At 40.2% G+C, this 22911-nt stretch overlaps 1 protein-coding gene across 1 annotated transcript in view; it reads right to left on the bottom strand.

Annotated features, from left to right (window-relative positions):
* Positions 1–22911, bottom strand: part of TRAPPC9 (trafficking protein particle complex 9) — a 727753-nt gene that overhangs the window by 236167 nt on the left and 468675 nt on the right. The window contains exon 18 of the mRNA XM_003792853.3: positions 19317–19459. Coding sequence (XP_003792901.2) covers positions 19317–19459 — 143 coding nt within the window. The remainder of the gene's footprint in view (positions 1–19316; positions 19460–22911) is intronic.

Here is a 22911-nt window from a genome sequence, read left to right as displayed (position 1 = left end):
CCTGGTCTGATGAGTGGGAAAAGCTCCTAGGAAGGGCCAAACTAAGAGAATCCCTGGGTTTTTCCCCTTCCCCCTTTTCCTTCCCTTTTCTTCCTGCCCAGCCCAGGCAGACCACAGGAGAAGATGCCATGGTGGAAAGTCACGAAGAGACAGGTATGCACCGCCCTGACACAAACTGAGGTCCCCACACCACAGAACCAGCCCCATCACTCTATTCCTCTCTTGGTGCTAACCCTAGATTTGCAGATGGAAGGCTCCCAGAAAGTGTTGGGGAGGTTTCAGAAATGAGAGAGATAAGGAGAGCAGTCTTGATAAAGTGACACATGCCTCCTGGGGTAGAGCTGAGCATAAGAGAATCAGACCCTGAACAGCAAATCATAGGTCTTGACAACAGCTCCAGGGAAGAATGCTGAGAGGCACACATGTGGGGCTGGTCCAAAGAGCACCACAAATGCTTTCAACCAGAAGTACAGCACTGCTCACAATAGGCACACTAAGACTGTGGCCGAAAAAAAAAAAAAAAAAAAAAAAAAAACAAACCAGGCGTTGTGGTGGGCGCCTGTGCTCCCAGCTACTTGGTAGGGCACCAGCCCCAAATACCAGAGGTGGTGGGTTCAAACCTGGCCTAGGCCAAAAAAAAAAAAAAAAAAAAAAAAAAACCCACAGCAAAACAAAGAAAAAAAATGCATGGACTACTTGCTGAAACAAAAATAGTGGCATCTTTCACAGCATTCAAACGAGATAGCAATGTATCCCAGCATTATATTCAAACTGTCTAGAATACGATCTAAAACAACTCAATCCACAAATAACCAAGAAAATACCATTTGTCAATGGAAAAGTGAATTAACACAACTTCAAGATGACTGTCTTATCAGAAAAAGACTTTAAACACATTCTAAGATGTGAACACACTTGGAAGAAATGAAAAGACAGAAAACCTCAGCAAAGAAAGAGAAGACCCAAAGACAGACTTTAAAAAAGAAAAAAACGGAACTGAAAAACTCCCCAGATGCGGAATTATCTTAGTAATTGATAGGACAAGTAGAAATAAAATCAAACATAAAACCATTGACCACCTAGATATGACTGACACTCAGAGCACAGCCCCGCCCCCCCAAAAAAAACCCCAGCAGAATACTAATCCTTCTCAAGTGTATGTGCAACATCTACTAAAAACCATGTTCCAGGCCATGAAAAAAAAATCCAAAAGAATAGAAATCATATAAAGTATGTTTTGGACCACCAAGGAGTTAAAACAGTAAATTGGAAGACAGATTAATAAATCACCCAATGGAAACAGAGAGAGTGGAGGAGGAAAGATTACAGAAAAAGTAGAGAGGAGAGGTTTGATGGTAGAGAGGTAAGTAGAGACATTTCTTTATCAAAGGCCAATCAGCAGCCCAGACCTCTGGAGAGTCACTTTTTGAAGGCAGGAAGGGTGTCTGTCTTCAACTTTCTAATTAATAAATTTTAAATTATGTTTTTAAAATGTTCCCTTAAAAGAAATAATCTAAAATGGCTATAGCCAAAAGATATACACAATAACAAACAGTTGGCAAGGACGTGAAGAAATTGGATACTCATACACTATCTGTGGGGATGTAAAATGGTGCAACCACTTTGGAAAACAATCCAGCAGCTCCTTAAACATTTAAACACAGAGCTGCTGTAGGAGCCAGAAATTCACCCCTAGGTTTATAGCCAAGAGAAATGAAAACATACATCCACACAAAAACTTATATATCAACATTCATAACAGCATTATGCACAATAGCCAAAAGGTGGATTCAACCCAAATGTCCCTGAACTAGTGAATGAATTAACAAAACGTAGTACATCCACATAATAGATTCAGCAATAGAAAAAAATGACATATTGATACATCATTGTGGTTGAACCTTGAAAACATGCTAAGTGAACGAAGCCCGTGACAAATCGCTTGCTTCTGTTTATGTGAAATACATGGAAGAAGCAAATCACCAAGACAGAAAGCACATTGGAGGATGTCCAGGGTGGACGCCAAAGCAGGGGAAGGGGAGGGTGAAAGCCAGTGGGCACAGGGGTTCTTCTGAAGGATGAAATGTCCCAAAATTAGATTGGTGTGAGGGTTGAACTCCGAATACACTAAAACACCGAAAAGGACAGTTGAATTGGTATTAAATTGTATGGTAAGTAAATTACATTTCAATAAAACTATTTGGTGCAAATGTTCTCATGGTAAATGATTTTTTTTTCTTCTGGGTCGATGCCTAGTAATGGGATTGTAGGGTCAAACAGGAGATCTAATTTGAGTTTTTTGAGGATTCTCAATACTTCTTCCAAAAAGGCTGCATTAGTTTGCAGTCCCAGCAACAGTATAAAAGTGTTCCCCTCTTTCCACATCCGCACCAGATTCTGCAGCTTTAGGACTTTGTGATGCTAAATAATCTTTTTTGGTTTTTTTGAGACAGAGTCTTACTACGTCACCCTCAGTAGAGTGCTATTGTGTCACAGCTCACAGCAACGTCAAACTCTTGGGCTTATGTGATTCTCTTACCTCAGCCTCCCAGGTGGCTGGGACTACAGGCACCTGCCACAATGCCCTGCTATTTTTTTGTTGCAGTTGTCATTGTCGTTTAGCTGGCCTGGGCCAGGTTTGAACCCATCAGCCTCAGTGCATGTGGCCATTCCCATAACCACTGGGCTATAGGTGCCAAGCCAATGTTAAATAATCTTACTGTGGTTAGGTGATATCACAGGGTGGTTTTGATTTGCATTAGCCATTTGTCTATCTTCCTTAGAGAAGGTTCTGTTCATGTCTCTTGCCTAGTGATAGACAGGACTGTTGGCCCTCTTTTGTTGTTGATTAATTTCAGTTCTCTGTAGATCCTAGTTATCAAGCCTTTGTCCAATTCGTAATATGCAAATATCTTTTCCCATTCTGAAGGCTGTCTATTTGCTTTGGTTGTTGTCTCCTTGGCAGTATGGAAGCTTTTCAGTTTAATTTAGTCCCATTTATTTACTTTTGTTGTTGTTGCAATTGCACTAGATTGTTCATCGCAGCTCATTTTACAATCACCAAGATGTAGAAACAACCTAAATGCCCATCAACTCAGGAATGGATTAACAAATTATGGTATAAGCATACCATGAAATACTATTTACCCATTAAAAAAATGGTGACTTCACATTTTTGTAATATCCTGATGGACCTGAAACATATTTTTCTTAGTAAAGTATCACAAGAATGGAAAAGCAAATATCCAGTGTGCTCAATACTAATATGAAGCCAGTAGATGATCTAATGAATACCCAAAGAGGAGAAAATCTTATTTCAAATCAAGTTGAGGGGAGGGGTACCAAGGGAGGAGAAGGGGGTCAGGGCGCTCTCACTGAATGGGCATGGGGTGAGGAAGGGTTAGCACACTTTTTGTGTGTGGGATAGAACCACAAGACAAATTCTACCTAACAAAATAAAATATTGTGACCTGGTTGCTTCTACCCTCACATTAATCTACAATCAATTTACTTATAAACAATTTTTTAAAACAAGAATTCTTCACCCAATGAATGTAGCATATATATTTCTCAAATGCACATAAAACATTCTCCAGGATATATTATATATTAGGCCACAAAACAAGTCTTAATAAATTTTTAAAAACTTGAAAAAGAAATAAAGCTATTTAGAAGGAAAGAAACCACTTGAGATCCTGAATGAACAGAAGAACTCCAGGAGTTGGTGGAGATCAGATAAACATGCTCATGATCTAGTCACACCTTTGCTTTATCTCTTGACTGACCAATGCTCGGTACCATAGTGGTTCTAATGAACAAATAGTTTAAGCTTTGCTAAATTATCTAATTTGTGCAAATAATGGATCATTGGTTAGAGAAAAGAGCCATAAAGAACACACATTAATGAAGGACATAAAAATGACCCAGCTGTTGTGCCTTCAGGTGACAGTTACCAGACCAGGGAGCTGAATTTATCTAATCAGAATTCATTTGTAACATATCAGGAAATTTGTAGTGCCTCAAAAACAATGCTAAAAATATGGCATATAATGATGACTCTGTCCAATTTTGCTTTACATTTTCTGGGAATTAAGATAATCCAAATTCAAAAAAAAACTAAAAATAAAAAAAAAGATAATCCAAATTCACAAAAGACTAATTATAGAAAATTTCTTGCAAATAACAATCTCAATTCATATTTTACATATCATAAACTAGAAATTAAACTCTACAATGATTGAACAAACAGTAGAACTTAAAAACACAAGAATTCAGAACACAAAGTTGAAAAGAAATTCTGACCAAGTTTTAATGTTGAACACTCTACCTTTTGACACACATTCAATCCCCAAACCAAACAGGACAGAATCATTTTTAGTTAATGTTTATAAGGTAGGCTTTTAAGTATATTAAATAGTGCTCAGTACTTATTAGATGGAAAAATTTTAAATCTGTTTTAGATAATATGATGTAAAAACCAACATTAACATGTAGAAATTCATCGATCTTAGAATATAGTTCACTTAAGATTACTGATTTTAATAATTTAATAATATGAGCCAGGTGTGGAGGCTCGTGCCTATAATCCTAGCACTCTGGGAGGTCAAGGTGGGTGGTGCTTGAGCTCAGGCGTTCAAGACAAGCCTGAGCAACAGCAAGACCCCATCTATACTAAAAATAAAAAAACTAGCCAGGCATCATGGCAGGCACCTATAGTCCCAGCTACTTGGGAGGCTGAGGCAATAGGATTGCTCAAGCTCAAGAGATTGACATTGCCGTGAGCCATGATGCTACAGCACTCTACCCAGGGAGACACAGTAAGACTCTGTCTCAAAATAAATAAATTAATTAATTAATAATCACTTAATAATATGCATCACTTAAATACAAACTATGTCCTCCTCAAGATATACCTGTGAGCAAAGACAGAATAATGTGAAGTAGTTTTCTAGGTGGTGCATTTGAGTGGAACGCAGCTGGTTGACACCTGGAACCAGGGGGTTTTAATTAGAGAGGAGATGCCAGTCCAGATAGAATGTCTGGTTGCTCCTGCCATGTGGCAGGCTAAGCCCCAGCTCCTGACCTTTACAGATCCACTTAACAATTGGAAAGGCAACAGAAAGCATGTGCATCATTTCAGGGCACACAAGCCAACAGGTGAGGAGTGGGGTGCACACACACACTGAGTTGTTAGGATGCTTTCCAAGCTGAGATTCCAGGAATCAACTGTGAGGGCAATCCCAGGGCAGTGTGATGTGCACAGCCTGCAACAGCAGCTCACGTGCGCTCTCCAGCTCCCTGCTCTCACAAAGCCGATCTCAGTGCAGACCTTGCAGAACATCTCTGTGACTTTCCTGATCCTCCTCAAGGGCCCATCACAATTGGTGACAGATGCTGAGGGTGATGGGCCAGGCTTCCCTCTAAGTGGCACCACCCTTTCCTCATACCAACACCAAAGACGGGTTTCTCCCAGCTTCCACGAGGAGGAGGGTAAGCCCCTCACCTTGCCCAGAACTGTCTTTCTGAGAATTTCTGAGATGTAAAATAGCCACTGATGTTAGCATCTGGATTCTAAAATCACCAGTCTAAGAGACAGCAGAGTCTAAGAGTCATGAACCCGGCCTGGCTTGACAAGCACTTACTCTGGAGAAAGGGCAAAGCACAGGGCACAACACTCAGGAGAAATCTCTGCCCCTTCACCTTCCTGGGCTTGGGCCACCAGTCATCTCCTGGCCTATCATGACTCGCCTGTTAGATGCCTCATTATAGACACACACTCAAAAAGGTGATCAGATTTAAAAACTAGTTCAAAGCCATCTTAATTTTGGCACTTAAAATAATTCTTTTCAGTATTTGTTTTCTAAATATCCCAACCAAAGACCTGAATATTTTAGATCCCAGTAGGGAAGGCTGAGTGTAGAGTACATAGAATTTTCCTATACATCTTTTTTTTTTTTAATTTTTGGTGCAACTGTCTATGAATCTGTAATTATTTCAAAATAAACAAAAAATATTGTCATGGGTCTGAATCAAACCAACAGAATCTAAAAGCATTTTTATTGTTAGTTATCTACAGAGGGGAGAAGGGGAAAAGAAAAGGTTTTGTCTACAGTCTTAAAATTCTTTCCAGGATTTGGAAGCATAATGGAATTTGAACATTTTTCCCCTTTGCAGAAATGTTCTTATCATGGGGGCAGGGGGTAAACAGAAAGTCTTAAATCCTTGATACTTCAGAAGAATAGAATATCCCATTTCCACACTAGGTCAACCACCCACCAAGAGCAAGAAATTACTTTCAATTGTTGTATGCATTCATTATTTATACCATGAATAAAGAACCAAAATTTAGTTTTTAACAGTTATAACAACTCAATTTGTATAGTTACATTTTACATTGTCCTTTAAATTTTTATTGTTAAAAGGTTTCCAATCCTTACCAAATATAAAAAATAAATGAAAGATGAATGAATAATCTAATTGTAAAATTATAAACATATTAGCAGAAAATAAAGAATATTTATTTAAGCAGAAATTTTTCCAAAAAATATGAAACCCAGAAGCCAGTAAGAACAAAATAATTCTTCTACATAAAAATAAAATCTACAGCAAGAAAATACCAAAATAATTTGTTTAAAATACAAATGACAAGTTAGGATAAGGTTTAAATATGCAGCACACAAATAGGTTCCTGACTATGATTCAATAAAGTAATAAAAATTTTTAAATAGGCTAAGACTAAATATAAAAACACATAGAAGAAATATAAATGTTCAATAAACATATACAAAGATATCTTACCTTGCATTACATTAGAATTCTAAACAGTGAGATAGTTCACAACCATCAAACTTCAAACAACGAAAAAGAATGATATATTCAAAGATGTCTAAGATAAAAAGAAATCAGTATTCTCACATACTCAGGAGCATAAACTGTGGAGGAAACTCGATAATACACATTAAAACTGAAAATTCTTATCATTTATATTATAAAAACCATTCCATACATGCACAAAGATTTATATATAAGAATATTCCTATTTTGAAACAGGAAAATACCAAAAACAATCCAAATATCTCCCAATAGAGAAGTACTTAAAACATTATGGTATCTCTAGTCTAGCCGTTCTCAACCTGTGGGTCGCGACCCACAGGAACTGTATTAAAGGGTCGCAGCATTAGGAAGGTTGACTGCTCTAGTCAATGAAAGAGTATGCAATCTATAAACAAATAAGTAGATCGATCTATATATACTGATATGGAAAGATGATCCAGCAACATGTACTATATAATTTTTAATTTGCAAAAGAATAAGATTTTATTTTTAAAATAATAGTAATACTATATACATGCATATACATATATATGTTTAGATGAGTACATAATTTGTAGAAATTTGCATCAAACTGGTAATGTGTATCTCTGTCAGATGATATTATAATAGATTCTTTTTTTTTAATTTCAGGCTCCTTTATTCCATGAATATTTACAGAACATCAACTATAGGCAAAACATTGACATAATCATTGAAGATAATATTGGGACAAATATATCAATTTTATGAGGAAACAAAAGCATTATCTACAAATCAATTATGAGATAAGTGTACTCATTACCACCACTCCTAGTAAAGTTGAAGATCCTAGCTAGTACAATTATGATAACTTAAAAATCCCAATGGTTTGTAAAAAAAAATACAAATTTCATTACTTCCGAGTTACCAAGTTACTTGCAAGTTACCAAAAACATAGAAAAATTCAGCAATGTAGCTAACTTCAAAATAACTATACAAAATCAATTATATTCCTATATAAAAAAGAATTACAAAATAATATTAGAAAAAGATAACATTGTATCAGCAACTAAAATAGAAAGTACCTATCAATATAGCTTTAACAAGAGCTGTGCAATTTTTTTTGAATACATAATCATTTACTACTTGTTTGTTATAGAATACACAAGACAAAATATAAATAGCAAACAAATTTTTTTCCTTATTATGTTGTTACCAAAGTCTAAAAAAAAATAGACGACTAATATATAAATAAAAGTAAAAAAATAATTTCTAAAAAGAAAAGCAGATCATGCCAAGTCTTATAGACAATAGAAATAGAAATACTTCAAAATCATTCTACTTAGTCTGGATACCCTTGATAGTAAAATTAGAAAAAATATATTATTATAAAAGGGAATTTATAGACATATTTCACTGATGAATAAGGGTGCAATATGATAAACAATATATTGACAAATTGAATTAAAAATTGATGTTTAAGTAATATACGTTGATCAAAATTAAATCCAGTTTGTGTGAGGATTAGTCTTATATTAAATATAAGAGATATATTTTCTACTTAACATATTTCCACAAGACATGCAATCTGTATAACAAGTTTGGATGATTTGGGCTTTCAGGGGAAAAAAAGGTGAAAGAAAACACATTGTTTTATACAATTGTTCCACTATTTTTAGACAGAGAAAAGCAGGGCTCAGAGCATCTAAGGTTGGAGGGAGAGATCCATGTCTTCTAATTCCAAAATCGTCCATAAATCCGAAGCACTCACCATTCACAGCCCTTTGCAATGTTCCTACCACGTGCCAGTAACCTTAGGGACTTGCTTAAAAGCAGCAAACAAAGACAGGGCACTGTCTGTCACCCCTGTACAAAGCCCAGAGTGAATGACGGTACCAGATCCCAGGGGCAGCCGGCTTGCCACCTGCCCGGCTCTGCTTTAACACTTAATACACAATTTCTTACTTCAGTCCTCCCACCAATCCTATAAGTCACCTCATTTTAAAGGATTCTATAACTTGCCCAAGATGGCAGAGGTGGGATCCCAATACAAATCAGTCTGCCCCTCAAACCCATTTCCTCTCTTGGCTCTGCTGCCTCTGTTGGTTACCCATGGCTCCCCAATGGCTCAGGACCAACTGCAGCCGGAGAAGGACAGGCTAGTTATTTCTCCTATAGTCCTTCTGCTATAAAACAGGATACAATGTTTTACATCTTTACAGCCAACACTCCCTAGCACTCACCTGTGCTTTATGGGACAGACTACTTAATCTCCCACAGGTCTCTGAGGAAGGTGCTGTGACCTCATCACACCTGAAAGGTCACCTGAAGCCCAGAAAGGTGGCAAACCCAGAATAATTCAGCAATGTAGCTAACTTCAAAATAACTATACAAAATCAATTACATTCCTATATGAAAAGAATTACAAAGAAATACAGAATAATAATCCCAATGGGGCTCCAGCTTGTCACTTCTCTCTGCATTGCACCTGCTCCCACCATTCCTGCTTGAGGGAGAGTGACCCAGGCCCCTCCCTGACAGAGAACTCCTCCTGCACTTGCTCTGACCATTCAGTGCAAACTTCACTGTTCTTTCTAAAAAGCTCCTGTCACACATTATCTTCCAGTTGCACTACTCCATTTATTCACCAATTCCCGTGAGTACTGACTACTCATTCGAGTATGCCAGGTGCTGTGGGAATGACCAACCGTGAGTGCTTGTCTGCGGGGACTGACGCTGAGGAGGGAAGGCTGGCCAGCAACAGGGCTTGCGGATGCACCACAGGGCTGGCTGCTGCAAAGCTTCTGTGTTTACGGGACTGACTCATCACCTTGTCTCTAGAATCTGGCACACAATAGATCACACATACAAGAAAAAGACAACCACCAATTTTCCATTATGTACCTCGTGTCAGACACTGTATACAGATTTTCAGACACATTATACACAATTTTTAAACATACAATCTTGACCCTGCAAGATGGATGCGATCTCTATTTCAAGATGAAGGAAAATGATGCTTAACAAAATGGGAATGACTCACCCAAGACCACAATGCAAATAAGTAGAATCAAAATGTGAAAGCAGGTGCAGGTACATTTGGTTCTGAATCCCGGTGCTCACCAAAATTCTGAATTCTTGTTAAATTTTTTTTGTGTGTGTATCAAAACCAAATCACTTTATTTTAAATAAGTGGATGATTCTTATTTTTACATAGATTTTTTTTAAATATCCACATTTTCTACATTGAGCATTTATTACTTAAAGCAGTTCGCTGATAAAATAGCAGAAACAAAAAAAAATATTTTTAGCAAGATGAAGTGCGATTCCTCATCTGCAGGAAGGTTGGACCTTAGTCTTTTTTTTTTTTTTATTAAATGATAGCTGAATTCTTGTTAAATTTAAAACCAATTTAATAAATATAAAAACTTGAAAAAGATGTCCCACAACAAAACTCAACATTAAAAGTGCCTTTCCTAGGTATCCACAAACACACTCTCCCCGCAAAGCCCAGTTGTCCCTACCCACAGGAGCAAATGTGATATTTTAAAACAACTGCAGGTAAGTGCTGTGGTGTCTCAAGTGGTACAATTTCTATCAATAATGTAATAACTATCACATACCACACCCTCCTCAGAGGAGTGTATTTTCCAGATAGCTCAGAGTAGAAATGTCTCAGATTGGATCATTTATTGCAACAGGCTAGAAAGAATTTGCTCCTCAGGAAAGAGAAGCTCAGCCTTCAGACAGGGACAGCTCAGCCTAATCCATTTCAATCTAGTCCCTAACAACATTACCAGCCAGCTCTGTGTAAAAAGTGAATCTCAAAGGCAATTGATCTTCTAAATAAAAGTCAGCTGAGACCGATGTGCTCCCCAGAGGGAGAACAGTAAAAAAATAATGAGGATTCCACCTCACATCTATATTGTGCTTTAGTGTTTAGGAAAAAAACGCCCCTCTGCTGTTTAATCTGTTTCTTTGATCACCCTGATGAGGTGAGTAGAGCTGAGAGGGTCACTCCAATGAGGGACAGGAAAGCTGATGCTGGAAGAGATAAAAACCAAACCAAACAAAAACCTAACAAAACCCTCCAAAGATACGGCTCTTATAAAGAGTGTGGGTGTCAGGATGGGCTCTGGACACCCGTTCAGAGGAAGTGCAGCAGAAAGCCTCGGTCTGGGCACTGGGAAGGCCGTGATTCAAACCACATCCCTGCCACGCATCAACATGCCTGCCACGGGTGAGGTGGAGTTTACCATGATGTACCCAGGACAGTCTTAGGATATAGTAGGCCCCGAGTAAACAGAACTTCTCTTTCTCTTTTCTCTTCTAGAATACTATCATTTAAAAAAATACCAATATGAAAAACTGCAGAAATTATCGATATTAATAAGAGGTGCAGACACACAGACTATCCTGGGGCAAATAACTGACATTCATTTGTTTCACAAAAGATGATTCTGTTCCTGCCTGCAGTAAAGTGACCTTTGGCCATATACTTGGCTTCTATATGCACTAAAATCACCCTGAACCTTTGCACAGGCCCCTTAGCTATGGTCTCCTTGTAATGCCCCATCACCAGCGAGCTGTGTGAATCCAGGCAAATCAGATAACCTCTCTGGGCGTCTTTTGTAATACACTTGTGTTGAAATAGGCCATCTCTGGGGACGTGAATTAACTCTAACATGACATGATGCTAAAAGAAAACTGTGAGTAAAATGAAAAATAATGAATTGACAATATACTATGTCACAGAACCTCAATAACTTGTAACAGGTGGATGCCCAATAGGCAAGCTAATTCTGCTGTGTTCCAGGCCACTCACTCTACACAGGTATCCAAGAAAAACACAACTTAGGGTAGACGGAGGTCATTTCTTTGACATAAAAAGACACCTGAATATGGGTGGCACCTGTGGCTCAGTGAGTAGAGCACCAGCCCCATATACTAGAGATGGTGGGTTCAAGCCCAGCCCCGGCAAAGAACTGAAAAAAAAAAAAAAAGACACCTGAATAAAATTAGTCTGGCTATTTTGCATCCAGTCATTCCCGAGATGCTCATGAGCTGCCCACCATGGGCCAAGGTCCTGGGTTCTGAGGTGGCTCCAGGTGCTACTCAAACTCCAGCGAGGACTCAGAAACACTTCCCCCGTTCTTCCCATTTGGCAGGATGGTGGATCCTACTCAAGAAATAGTCCACTGCTTCATTTTCTGTGATGCCTTCCTGACCTCACCAGCAAAAGTTAGGGGTTCTCTCCAATTGTAGATGTATTCTTTATACAAGCATCAAAGATTGATAAATCAAGGTAGCATTTACATATAATGAAATACACAAACCTAAAGTGTATACTAGTTTCATAAGTATTTACATTTCTCTACAACCTACAACCCACAACCTTACCAGGATCCACAGCATTTCATCAAGTGAGAAAGACACTTTCTTCCTTCTGGAGTCACCAACTGTCCTGGTTTGCCCAGGACTGAGGGTTCTCCTAGGCTGAGGGAATTTCAGAGCTAATATCTGGAAAATCCCAGGCCAGCCCCAATCCCTTCGTACTCAATTCTTGCCACACCCCACTTTAACCCAGAGTCAACCACCGTTCAGACTTGCTTTATCATAAAATAGGTTTCCCTGTACTAGAAATTTGCATAAACGGAACGGTGCAGCATGCTTCCTGTTGTGTCTAGACCCCTTGACAAGTCCACAGCACGACTTTGAGCGGGCCCCTTGTTACAGTTCACTTGTTTCTGGGCAGTATTCCACTGCGTGAATAAACCACAAATTCTTTGTTCATTCACTCACGTGTGGATGAGCATTTGGGGTTGCTTCCAGTTTGGAATTACTAAGAATAAAGCTGTTATGAATTTCTTGTGGGAGTCTTTTTGTGGATATGGATTTTTATTTCTCATGAGTAAATATCTAGAAATGAAACTGCCAGATCACTAGAAAGGTAGATGTTTAAATTCATGAGGAACCACCTAACCGATTTCTAAAGCGGTTGTCCCATTTTACATGCCAACCACAATTTATGTGAGTTCCCATTGTTTCATATTCTCACCAACATTTGGTATTGTGTTTTTTTTAACTTTAGCCATTTTAGTGGGTATACAGCGGTGTCTAATTGTGGTCGTAATTCCCATTCTCTAATACTTAATGATGTTGAACACTTTGCAGGTAATTTTAGGCCATTTGAGAACTATCTGTTCAAATCTTCTGCCTAGTTTTTGTCTTTTCAGTATCTATTTTACAACTTAATTATACATATATATGTATATTATGTAAGACATTTATTAAATATTTTACCCCAGAGTGTAACTCGTCTTTGGAAGAGATAAATACTCTTTGGAAGAGTTTTTAATTTTAATGAAATGCATCTTATCAACTTCTTATTTTATCTAAGAAATAGTTTTCCCAAAGTCAAGAAGACACTCTGCTACAATTTAGTGAATTTTGGGTTTGATGCCAGGCATAAAGTCCATTTTTTCCCACACATATATCTAGTTGTTCCAGCACCATTTGTTAAAAAGTCCTCTTTCTCTGTAAAAATTTTTTTGCATCTTGTTAAATATCAACTCATAAAATATGATTGATTCTATTTCTGGACTATTATAATCCATTGATGTCTTTGTCAATATTCACACCAATAACGCACTCTGTGGATCACTACAACTTAAAATCATGTGGCCTAAGTCCTCCAACTTTGTTCTTTTTTGTCAAATTATTTATCTATTCTAAGTCTATTCCATTTCAAAATGATTTTTAAAACTAGTTATTAATTTCCACTAAAAAAAAATCCTAGTATAATCTTGATTGAGATTGCATTAAATTTATAATCAATTTTGGTAAAATTAATATCTTAACAAAACCTGACTCTTTTGATCAATAAGCATGATATACTTCTCCAATTATTTAAGTATTCTTTAATTTCTTATCATTTTATATTATCATATATGTAGAGGTCATATTTCTAGAAAATATTCTTTAAGTGTTTATGATTTTAATTCTATTACATAATTTTCAAAATTTCATTTTCAAATTGTTAGTTGCTAATATATAGAAATACAGTTGATTTTAAAATACTGTACAGTATCCTGCAATCTTGCTAAGTTGACTTATTATTTTTAATAATTTCTTTGGTGTGCTAGATTTCTTGAGATATTTATGTAAAAGAATCCTGTGTGCCATGCACAGATATAGGAATAATAATTTTTTTAATTTCTAATTTTTATACCTTTAATTATTTTTATTATCATATTCCTTGGGTTAGGAATACCCAAAAAACAATGACTATAGTGAATGCTTGTCTAACTATTCCTAATCTTAGAGGAAAGGTGAACAGAATCTTACCTCTAAGTATATCATTAACTATAGGATTTTTTGTAGATAATCTTTATCAGGTTAATTTCTCATCTAATCCTAGTTTACTGGATGTTTCTAACATAAATAAGTGTGAGTTTTGGTAAATAATGCTTCTTCATGAACTACAATAATCATATGATATTCTCCTTTATTTTTCTAATGTGGTAAATTCCAACGACTGATTTTTCATTGGCAAAGCAACCTTACATCTCCAGGTAAAACCTGAAATGTTCATGCTGTATTAGCTCTTTCATATATCGCTGAAGCTGACTTGATTAATATTTTGTTGACACAGTCTGCATTTTACACATGAAATTATTGGTCTAAAGCTTCCTCATCATGTCTCTGTTGGCATCAAGGAGATGCTGTTGTCATACAAGGGGAGTTATTTTCTGAGAGTTTTTTAGTAAAGGTGATATTTCTTTCTGAAAAGCTTGATATATGTCACAGTGAAGGCATTGAGGCCTAAAGTTTGCTTCATGGGAAGTTTTTCATTAAGAATTTAAATTCCTTTTATTGCAGCCCAATTCATAATTGCCAGGTCATAGAAGAAGCCCAAGTGCCCATTGATCCACGAATGGATCAACAAACCTGTGGTATATGTACACCATGGAATACTATGCAGCCATTAAAAAGGATGGAGACTTTACATCCTTCATGTTCACATGGATGGAGCTGGAGAATGTTCTTCTGAGCAAAGTTATCACGAGAATGGAGGAAAAAGTATCCAATGTACACACCCCTATTATGAAACTAATTTATATCTTTTTATATGAAAGCTATAACCAAATAGCCTAAGAATATGGGGAGGGGGGAGGGAGAAGGGAAGGGAGAATGGGTGGAGGGAGGGGGTTTGGAGGGATCACTTCTGAGGTTTATCTTACAGGGGTACAAGTGAATCTTTCTAAGAGTAGAATGTGAACGTTTTAAAGCAATAACTGAGAAAATGACATGAAGGCTGTGTTGACCAGTTTGATGGAAGTATTTCAGATTGCATGTGAAAACCCCACACTGTACCCCAGAAGTGCATTGATGTACATAGTTACCATTCAAAAAAAAAAAATAATTTAAATTCTTCAGGTGATTGTGACAATTAATGTGTTCTAATCCTTCTAGTGTCAATTTTAGTAATTCGTGTCTTTCAAAACATTAGTCTCTTTCATCTAAGTTGTCCAATTTATTGGAATATAATTTTTCACAATATTCAATCATCATTTTATTATCTGCAGAATCTGTAGTGATGTTTACCTCCTTTGTCACTCATTCTTCTCCTAATCATCCTGATCACAAATTATTAATTTTATTATTAATCTTTTCAAAGAACCAGCTGGTTTCACTGACTTCATGTATTCTTTCTTTCATACTCTATTTCAATGTTATCTACTCTTTATTATTTCCTCTGTTTACTCTGGCTACATTTTGCTTTTCTTTATCTAATAAAGAATTTATATCACTAATTGTAAACCATCCACATTTCTACTACCATGTACAAAAATTGACTGCTTTATAAATAATAACTAGGTAGAGTTAGTTAATAGAATTGTTCAAATCTTCTATATTTTTACCGGGTTTTGTCTACTTGTTCTATCAAATACCAGGACACAAATGTTGACATATCAAACTGCAATAGTTAGGGTTATCTATTTCTATCATTAGTATGTCAGTTTTATTTTAAAGTTATGCTTTGAAATACACTTGCACGTAGGATTATTGTGTATTCCTGGAAGCTTGATCTTTCTATTATTACAAATTGTCCTTTTCCTTTTTCCCTTGAACGTCTCCCTGTTCGATGTTACTACACCCTAACCAGCTTTCCAACCAGTACTGTTGGAGGATTTCTTTTCCTTCATCTTTTTGTTTTAATATCACGCATACTGAATTTCAGTTTCTGATAAAAAGCACGTAGCTGTCATCTTGCTTTCTTATAAAGTTTGACAATCTTCACTTTTAAATGTAGTGTTAAGTACATTCACATTTAATTCTTTTTTTATATTTAATTCTTGGCACAGTGGGTTTAAGTCTACCCAGGTGTTTACTATTCAACTACATGTTTCTTGTCCTCTTCCCCTCCTTTCTTGACACCCCTGCCCCTTTGTTCTGGGTTAAGTATTTTTTAATATTCCATTTTATCCCTCCTGATTTATTATCTACACTGTAAGTTCACAATATGTATGTTTAGCTTATCACAACCTCACTTCATTTTTTTTTGAGACAGAGTCTCACTATGTCACCCTGGGTAGAGTGCTGTGGCATCACAGTAGACCCCACAGTACCTTGGTCTTAAGCAATTCTCTTACCTCAGCCTCCCAAGTAGCTGGGACTACAGGCACCTGCTACAATGCCTGGTTACTTTTTTGTTCCAGTTGTCATTGTTGTTTAGCAGGTTCGGGCCGGGTTGGAACCCACCTGCCTCAGTGTATATGGTCGGCACCCTAACCACTGGACTATGGGGCACTGAGCCCTCACTTCAAATAATATTTAACTCTTTGTTTATAACACAAGAACTTCTATCTCCCTACCCATTTTTGTGTTATATTTTTGTTACATATTTTGTTTGAATATATGCTGTATACTATAGAATCAAATATTATATAATCTCTAAATGTTCAATAGTCTTCTAAAGAAATTAAGAAATGAGGAGCACTCTGGCAGGCTGAGGTGGGTGGATTGCCTGAGCTCACAGGCTGGAGACCAGACTGAGCAATAGTGAGACCCCATCTCTAAAAATTACCCGGGCATTGTGGCGGTACTAGGAAGGCTAAGGCAAGAGAATAACTTGAGCCCAAGAGTTTGAGGTTGTTGTGAGCTATGATGCCACAGCACTCTACTGAAGGTGACAAAGTGAGACTCTGTCTCAAAAAAAAGGAAAAATCAGGAAACTAAATTTTTTATATTTATTCTTTATTTATATTTCCTGGCTTTCAGTTTCCATCTCTGACTGATGAGCTCAGACCAGGCTGGAGGAATAAAAAGGACTATTTCCAATCCATGCCTCAGCCCAGGAAACGCTTCACAAAGGTCCTAAAATTTCAGGGGTGTGGCTTGAAGGATGCACAGAAGTGCTTTCCAGTGGAGGCTGGTGAGTGCTTCACTGGAAGTACAGGCATGTGCAGGGAGCCCACAGAAAAACCACTCCACTCTGCCTAGTCAGGCTCAGGAAAATTTTACAAAAATGGTAACACAGATTACAGGCAAATAGGTATTTTCCAAAAGATTAAATGAAAGAATGATAGCTTAAGAAAGATAACAGCTTAAGAAAAAGATGTGTGCAAAAGCTCCCTGGGATATCCTAGCGATGGTGCGAAATGAAGTGGATTGTGCATGAAGTATGGAATTGAGAAAAACAGAGCAAAAGAGGAAGGTCTAGGTGGGATGTTTAAGTACCTTGAATATCACAGGAGGAACTCTAGATTTTAGCTCATAGGCACTGGGGAAGTCTTCAGCAGGGCTATGGCACAGGAACACTCATATTAAAAGATGACTCAGGACGAGACTAAAGACAGAGCAACAGACTAGACACTCGGTCTATGTGACAATGTGCAGTGGAATGTAGAAGGCATTGGAAAACATTTCAGAGGCTCAATCTACAGGACCTGGTGATCAGTTAGATTTGGGAATAATGGAAAAGGAAAATTAGAAGAAATAAAATAATCCTAAGAGCAAGGAAAAGAAAAGAAAGCAGGGTCCCCAGCCTAGGGGACCCAGATGTGCACACCACCTCCCCTAACAGTCAATGCTTTCCGCCTGTGTCTGCAGCATTTCCCATCTTCAATTGTCATACAGACCTCCAGGGCCCATGATGTGAAAGCCAGATATCAATAGAAGAAAAAAAACACTCAGTGACTGCCTGTCCACTTCCAGGAATTATTTATATGGGCACTGGCAGCCGGAGATGAGGGGATGAGAAAGAAACACCCCAGGTTCACGATGGAGCAAGTCTGACACACAGAGAAGGCCTGAAACACTCTGACTCTGCCTGGCAGCAGTCCTGGCCAGACCTTCCCCAGGGGCAAGGGCTTTAATGCTTTATACAAATGCACAATAGAGGTGAGCCTTGGCAGGAAAGGCTCCTACTCTAGGACAAGTGATAGATGATGGAATGTGATGCTAAAAGGCCCAGACGAGCTGTTACTTCTTGCTGAAGGCATTCTCCAATGGCTGGGAAGAAACTAAAACCACACTCATTACGTGGAGTCGTATCACTGTAAAGGGACTTTGATCTCGACATTAACACACCTTTATGCTGGGGCTGCTGCCTTCAGGGCAGCCGTGTGTGGCATCGCTGCTACCATAACTCCATTAGGAGTCAACACCAACCAGCCGCTCCACCCCCAGGAGCAAAGCCCTGATGAACAAAAACTCAGGGAAGGACTCCATGGGACAGTCCCTGCTTCCCAAAGGCTGCTGGCTCCAGGGTAGGAATCTGGGCTGCAGAAGGGGTCTCACTGGCTGCAGCCCCACTCGGAGCTCTCAGACCCCATTAGTCCCACTTCACCAGAAATCAAATTTTGGGAGGAGAAACGGTCATTCTCCCACCTCAAAGAAGGTGAATATCTTTATTCACCTCAAAGAAGAACAAGAATACCCTTATTATTTCTTGCTTCTTCCGGTTTTGAAATAGACAAAGGGTCCAGTTTCCTTCTCCTGAAGGAAGACTAGGCCTAGAAGAGCATTCTGGGAAGGAAGCCTTTGTAGGAGAAGGGTTCTGCCTCAGAATAACCTGATGCTCCAAAGGGCTGTGGGCTACAGGAGACGCTGGACAGCCAGGCACCCGTCTTACTGGGATGCCAGGAGTGACACAGTAGGAGATGTCAGACTCCTCCAGGAGTTAGACATGTGGCTTTCTACTGAACCCCCTGCTAACCGGAGAGGCAAGCCAGGCTGCTCAGGCCCGTGACTGCACACGAGGCCCACACAGGGGGCTCTGCAGACCTTACTGAGCTATTCCAGCATGCCACGCGGTGGAAAGCCCACTCGCTTGCACCTACCTGAAGGCACAGTTCTGATATAAGGCCTGTCTTTCTAATGAAGAACTGAAATTGAAGAAGAGTAAAAAACGTGGTATAATGGCACAGACAGAGGCAGGACCAAAGCCCACACTAATTTCAGTGTTCCAAACTCAGCAGACTATGTCCAGCTCTAGAATAAGGCAGTGGGGAATTTACCTGGTTGCTGGGAGTGTACTGACGCGGGTGAAAAATACAGACGGCTCCACTTCGACGTGTAGCCCCATGGACAGGTTCCTATAATAGCCTTCAACGTGGCCGGGGCCTCCAGAGTACTTGAAATTCAGGATAGCTTCCAGGGTCTAAAGAGATGTGAAAAAGGATAAGTTAGTACTCCCTATGTTGACCAACACCCCTTGCCAGGAGGCAGGCTTCACTAAGAAGCGTCCGTGTGTAATCCCCACTGCTAACACTGTAGCATCAGGCACCTCTCACTGACTCTCCTCCCAGCTGAGACCTGGCACCTGATACCTCACACCATCTTCCCTGAGATGCCTCAATATATACACAACAATTCTCAGCCTGGACATGCAAATGGAAAGGGGTTCTAAAGTTTATTCTGTGGTTGAATACAGCATTTTAAAGAGAAAGACACAGCTCAGTGGGCATCACTTAGATACACAGATCAGAGGAGGTACAGAAAGGGAGTATTTGTGTCAAGGAGGTAGAACATGGCTGCACCCTAACATTGAGTACATGAGGACAAACTCCACATCCACAAGGCTTCCCTGAAGGTGTCCACGACAAGAGGTCACAGGGCAACCAGGACCCTTCCACAAGGGGCAAGATGCCACATGTGCTCCCCTTGCAGCAGAGCAAGGGGTAAGGAGCCACTCCAGGGTAATGAATTGCTAAAGGCTGGGTAGGACCCCTGAGCCCAGGCAGGAAAGCAGTTCCCGGGTACGCCCAGGATCCCCTCCATGGGTCTCCACCGGGTGCTTACACAAAGGACTGCTGGGAGGACAGGACAGCAGAGACACTCTCCACTCCAGGGTAGGCTGGGCAGAGAGAAGAGGGCCAGCCACCCCTATGGGAGAGGTAAGAAACTGAGCCCTGAGTCCAGTGCCCCACAGTGAATCTCCTCCAGAGGAGGCAGCCCTGAGCCAGGATACCACACCACCGCCATCAGAGGTCCTACCACTGGGTCAGGGATGAGAAATTGCTCACACGCAGTACCCACCAGGCTACGGGGCAGAACCCCACTGCTGTGGGCATTGGGCAGCAATGCCAAGAAGGCCCTACCGGAGCCCCAGTCCCACAGGCCTACCTGCCTGGGGCTGAGGAGACGTGAGGATGGCGGGGGCCCATCCACCCTGCTAGGGCCCTCACAGCCCCACGGGGAAGGGGGAGGTGTGGAGAAACCTAGCCAGGGGCCGGCACACAAGAGGGCCGGTTGCTGAGCAGGGAGGGGAGTACAAAGAAACCCTGTATCTTCACCAGAGGATTCTAGAGCCTGGGGACACCAAAAGTAACCATAGCAACAAGAAATCCAAGCACAGCTCGACTCCTGCCTGCTCCACTCTGCCTTCCACAGCAATGTCCTACAACAGGCCTCACAAGCTATGACCTCTGGGCCAAACCTGGTTCGCAGCCTCTCTCCTAGTCTAAGAGCTAAGAACAGTTTTTACATTTTTTAAAAGGCTGTAAAACAAAACAAGACAAGACAAAAACAGAGAAGAACATGCACAGAAATCATATGTGGTTGGCAAAGCCTAAAGTATTTCCTATACAGCCTTTTACATTAAAAAAAATTACCCATAAAACTCTTAAAAGAGGCCAAGTGTGGTGGCTCCTGCCTTTCATCTTAGCACTTTGGAAGCCCAAGGCAGGAGGATCGTAGCAGGCAGGTATTTAAGACCAGCCTGAGCACCACAGAGAGAAACCCCCCCAGCCCTCCCAGCCGCCTCTACCAAAAACATGGTACATCCGTGTAGCTCAGGCAGGGGGGTCACTCCAGCCCAGGAGTTGGAGGTTGCAATGAGCTATGATGACGCCACCGCATACCAGCCTAGTCAACAAACAGAGCAAGACCCCTGTCTCAAAAAAAGGGGAGAAAATATAGGAGTAAATCTTTAAGACCTTGGATTAGGCAATGGTTTTATAGATAAGACACAAAAAGTGCCAGCAATAAGCAAAAAAATAAAAGGATACTACTGTAGAAATTTGAGAAGGGCAGAGCTTCAATAGGAAGGGTCAGGTGTGTCCACTGCTGCAGGCAATCACAGCAAATGAGAGATCTGGCACTGACTGTGCCCAGTCGGGGCCCAAAGCCGTGTGCTAAGTGCAGAAGTAAGCACACTCTCTCACTTGATGAAAGCAACCAAAGCCATGTTTCCAAAAGGTTAAGACAGGGCTCCTGCCTTCCTCCCTGCCTCCCTAAACTTCAAAAGTCTCATTTCCAGAAGCCTTCCTGACAAGTTGCATTTAGCCCTTGGTTACTGCTTTTGTTGACAACCTATTTTCCTTTCCAATGAGGAGGAGTCACAGCTACAGAATTTTTAAACAATAAAGGACACAGCCTGTTTGTGTCTGGTGTCAGTCCAGAGTAAGCTCAGGAGAGTGCATCCCTGGGGGAGAGCAGCAGTCACACTTGGCAGCCAGCAGGGCAGAGGGAGAGTGGGGGCAGTGCCAGGTCAACCTGGCTTGCCACTCTGGCTCCATGCAACCTTGGGCACTCACCTCGCCCATCTCAGCCTCAATTTCTCCACTGTTAAATGGGAACAACAATTAACACAATCTCACCAGACTTTAGTGAGGACTCCATGAGAAAACGCAGTAACAGAACAAGTGCTTGCTTACTCAACAAACTCCTTTCTCCCTCTGAAACTCTGTGCATCTGATAGCCTGGGTAACAGTGCTTAGAAGAGGAGGAAATGGATTTCAGCCCTATTTCCTCTATTTATTTTTCTTTCTTTCTATTGTGATAAAATATAATAATACAGAAGTTACCATGTGACCTGGATTTAAACAGCTCTGTGGTGTGAAGTGCACCCATACTATGGAGTAGCCATCACTGTCATCTGTCTGTCGAACGGCTTCTCCTTCCCAAACTGGAACTTGGAACCCATCAAGCAGTAACTCCTGCTCCCCTCTCCCCCGCCCCGGCAACCTTTCTACTTTTTGTCTCCATAGACTTGACTGCTCTAGGAGCCTCATGTAAATGTTGTCACGCAAAATGTGTCCTCCTGTGACTGGCTGATCTCACTCTAGGGTAAGGTCCCTGTTGCAGCACATGCCAGAGTTTCCTCTTTTGTAAGGTTGAGTGAGACCCCGTCCTGTGAGATAGCACATTTTATTTGTCCTTTCATCCATCACAACACTTGGATGGCTTCCCTGCTCTGGCTATTGCGGCTAGTGCTGCTATGAAGACAGAGTGTATGAGGACCAGGCCCTGTTTGCTCACTGGAGTAAACACCCAGAAGCGGGTTTCTGAACTGTGTGACTGTTCCACACCAAGTTTGTCTGAGGACTCACCACACCATGTGCCACAGCAGCTGCACCACTCTAGGTCCTATCTGCCCCCTCCTCACCAAATGCCAGTCACTTTCTGTGTGTGACTCTAGGTTCCCGCAGTGCGGAGGGTCCTATCTGCCCCCTCCTCACCAAACGCCCGTCACTTTCTGTGTGTGACTCTAGGTTCCCGTAGTGCGGAGGGTCCTATCTGCCCCCTCCTCACCAAATGCCAGTCACTTTCTGTGTGTGACTCTAGGTTCCCGTAGTGCAGAGGGTCCCATCTGCCCCCTCCTCACCAAAT

Source organism: Otolemur garnettii, unplaced genomic scaffold, assembly GCF_000181295.1.
Source record: "Otolemur garnettii isolate 467f Iridium unplaced genomic scaffold, OtoGar3 scaffold00062, whole genome shotgun sequence".
NCBI classification, from domain to species: domain Eukaryota; kingdom Metazoa; phylum Chordata; class Mammalia; order Primates; family Galagidae; genus Otolemur; species Otolemur garnettii.
The sequence above is the reverse complement of the archived record's forward strand: the minus strand, read 5'-3'. Positions and strand labels throughout refer to the sequence as shown.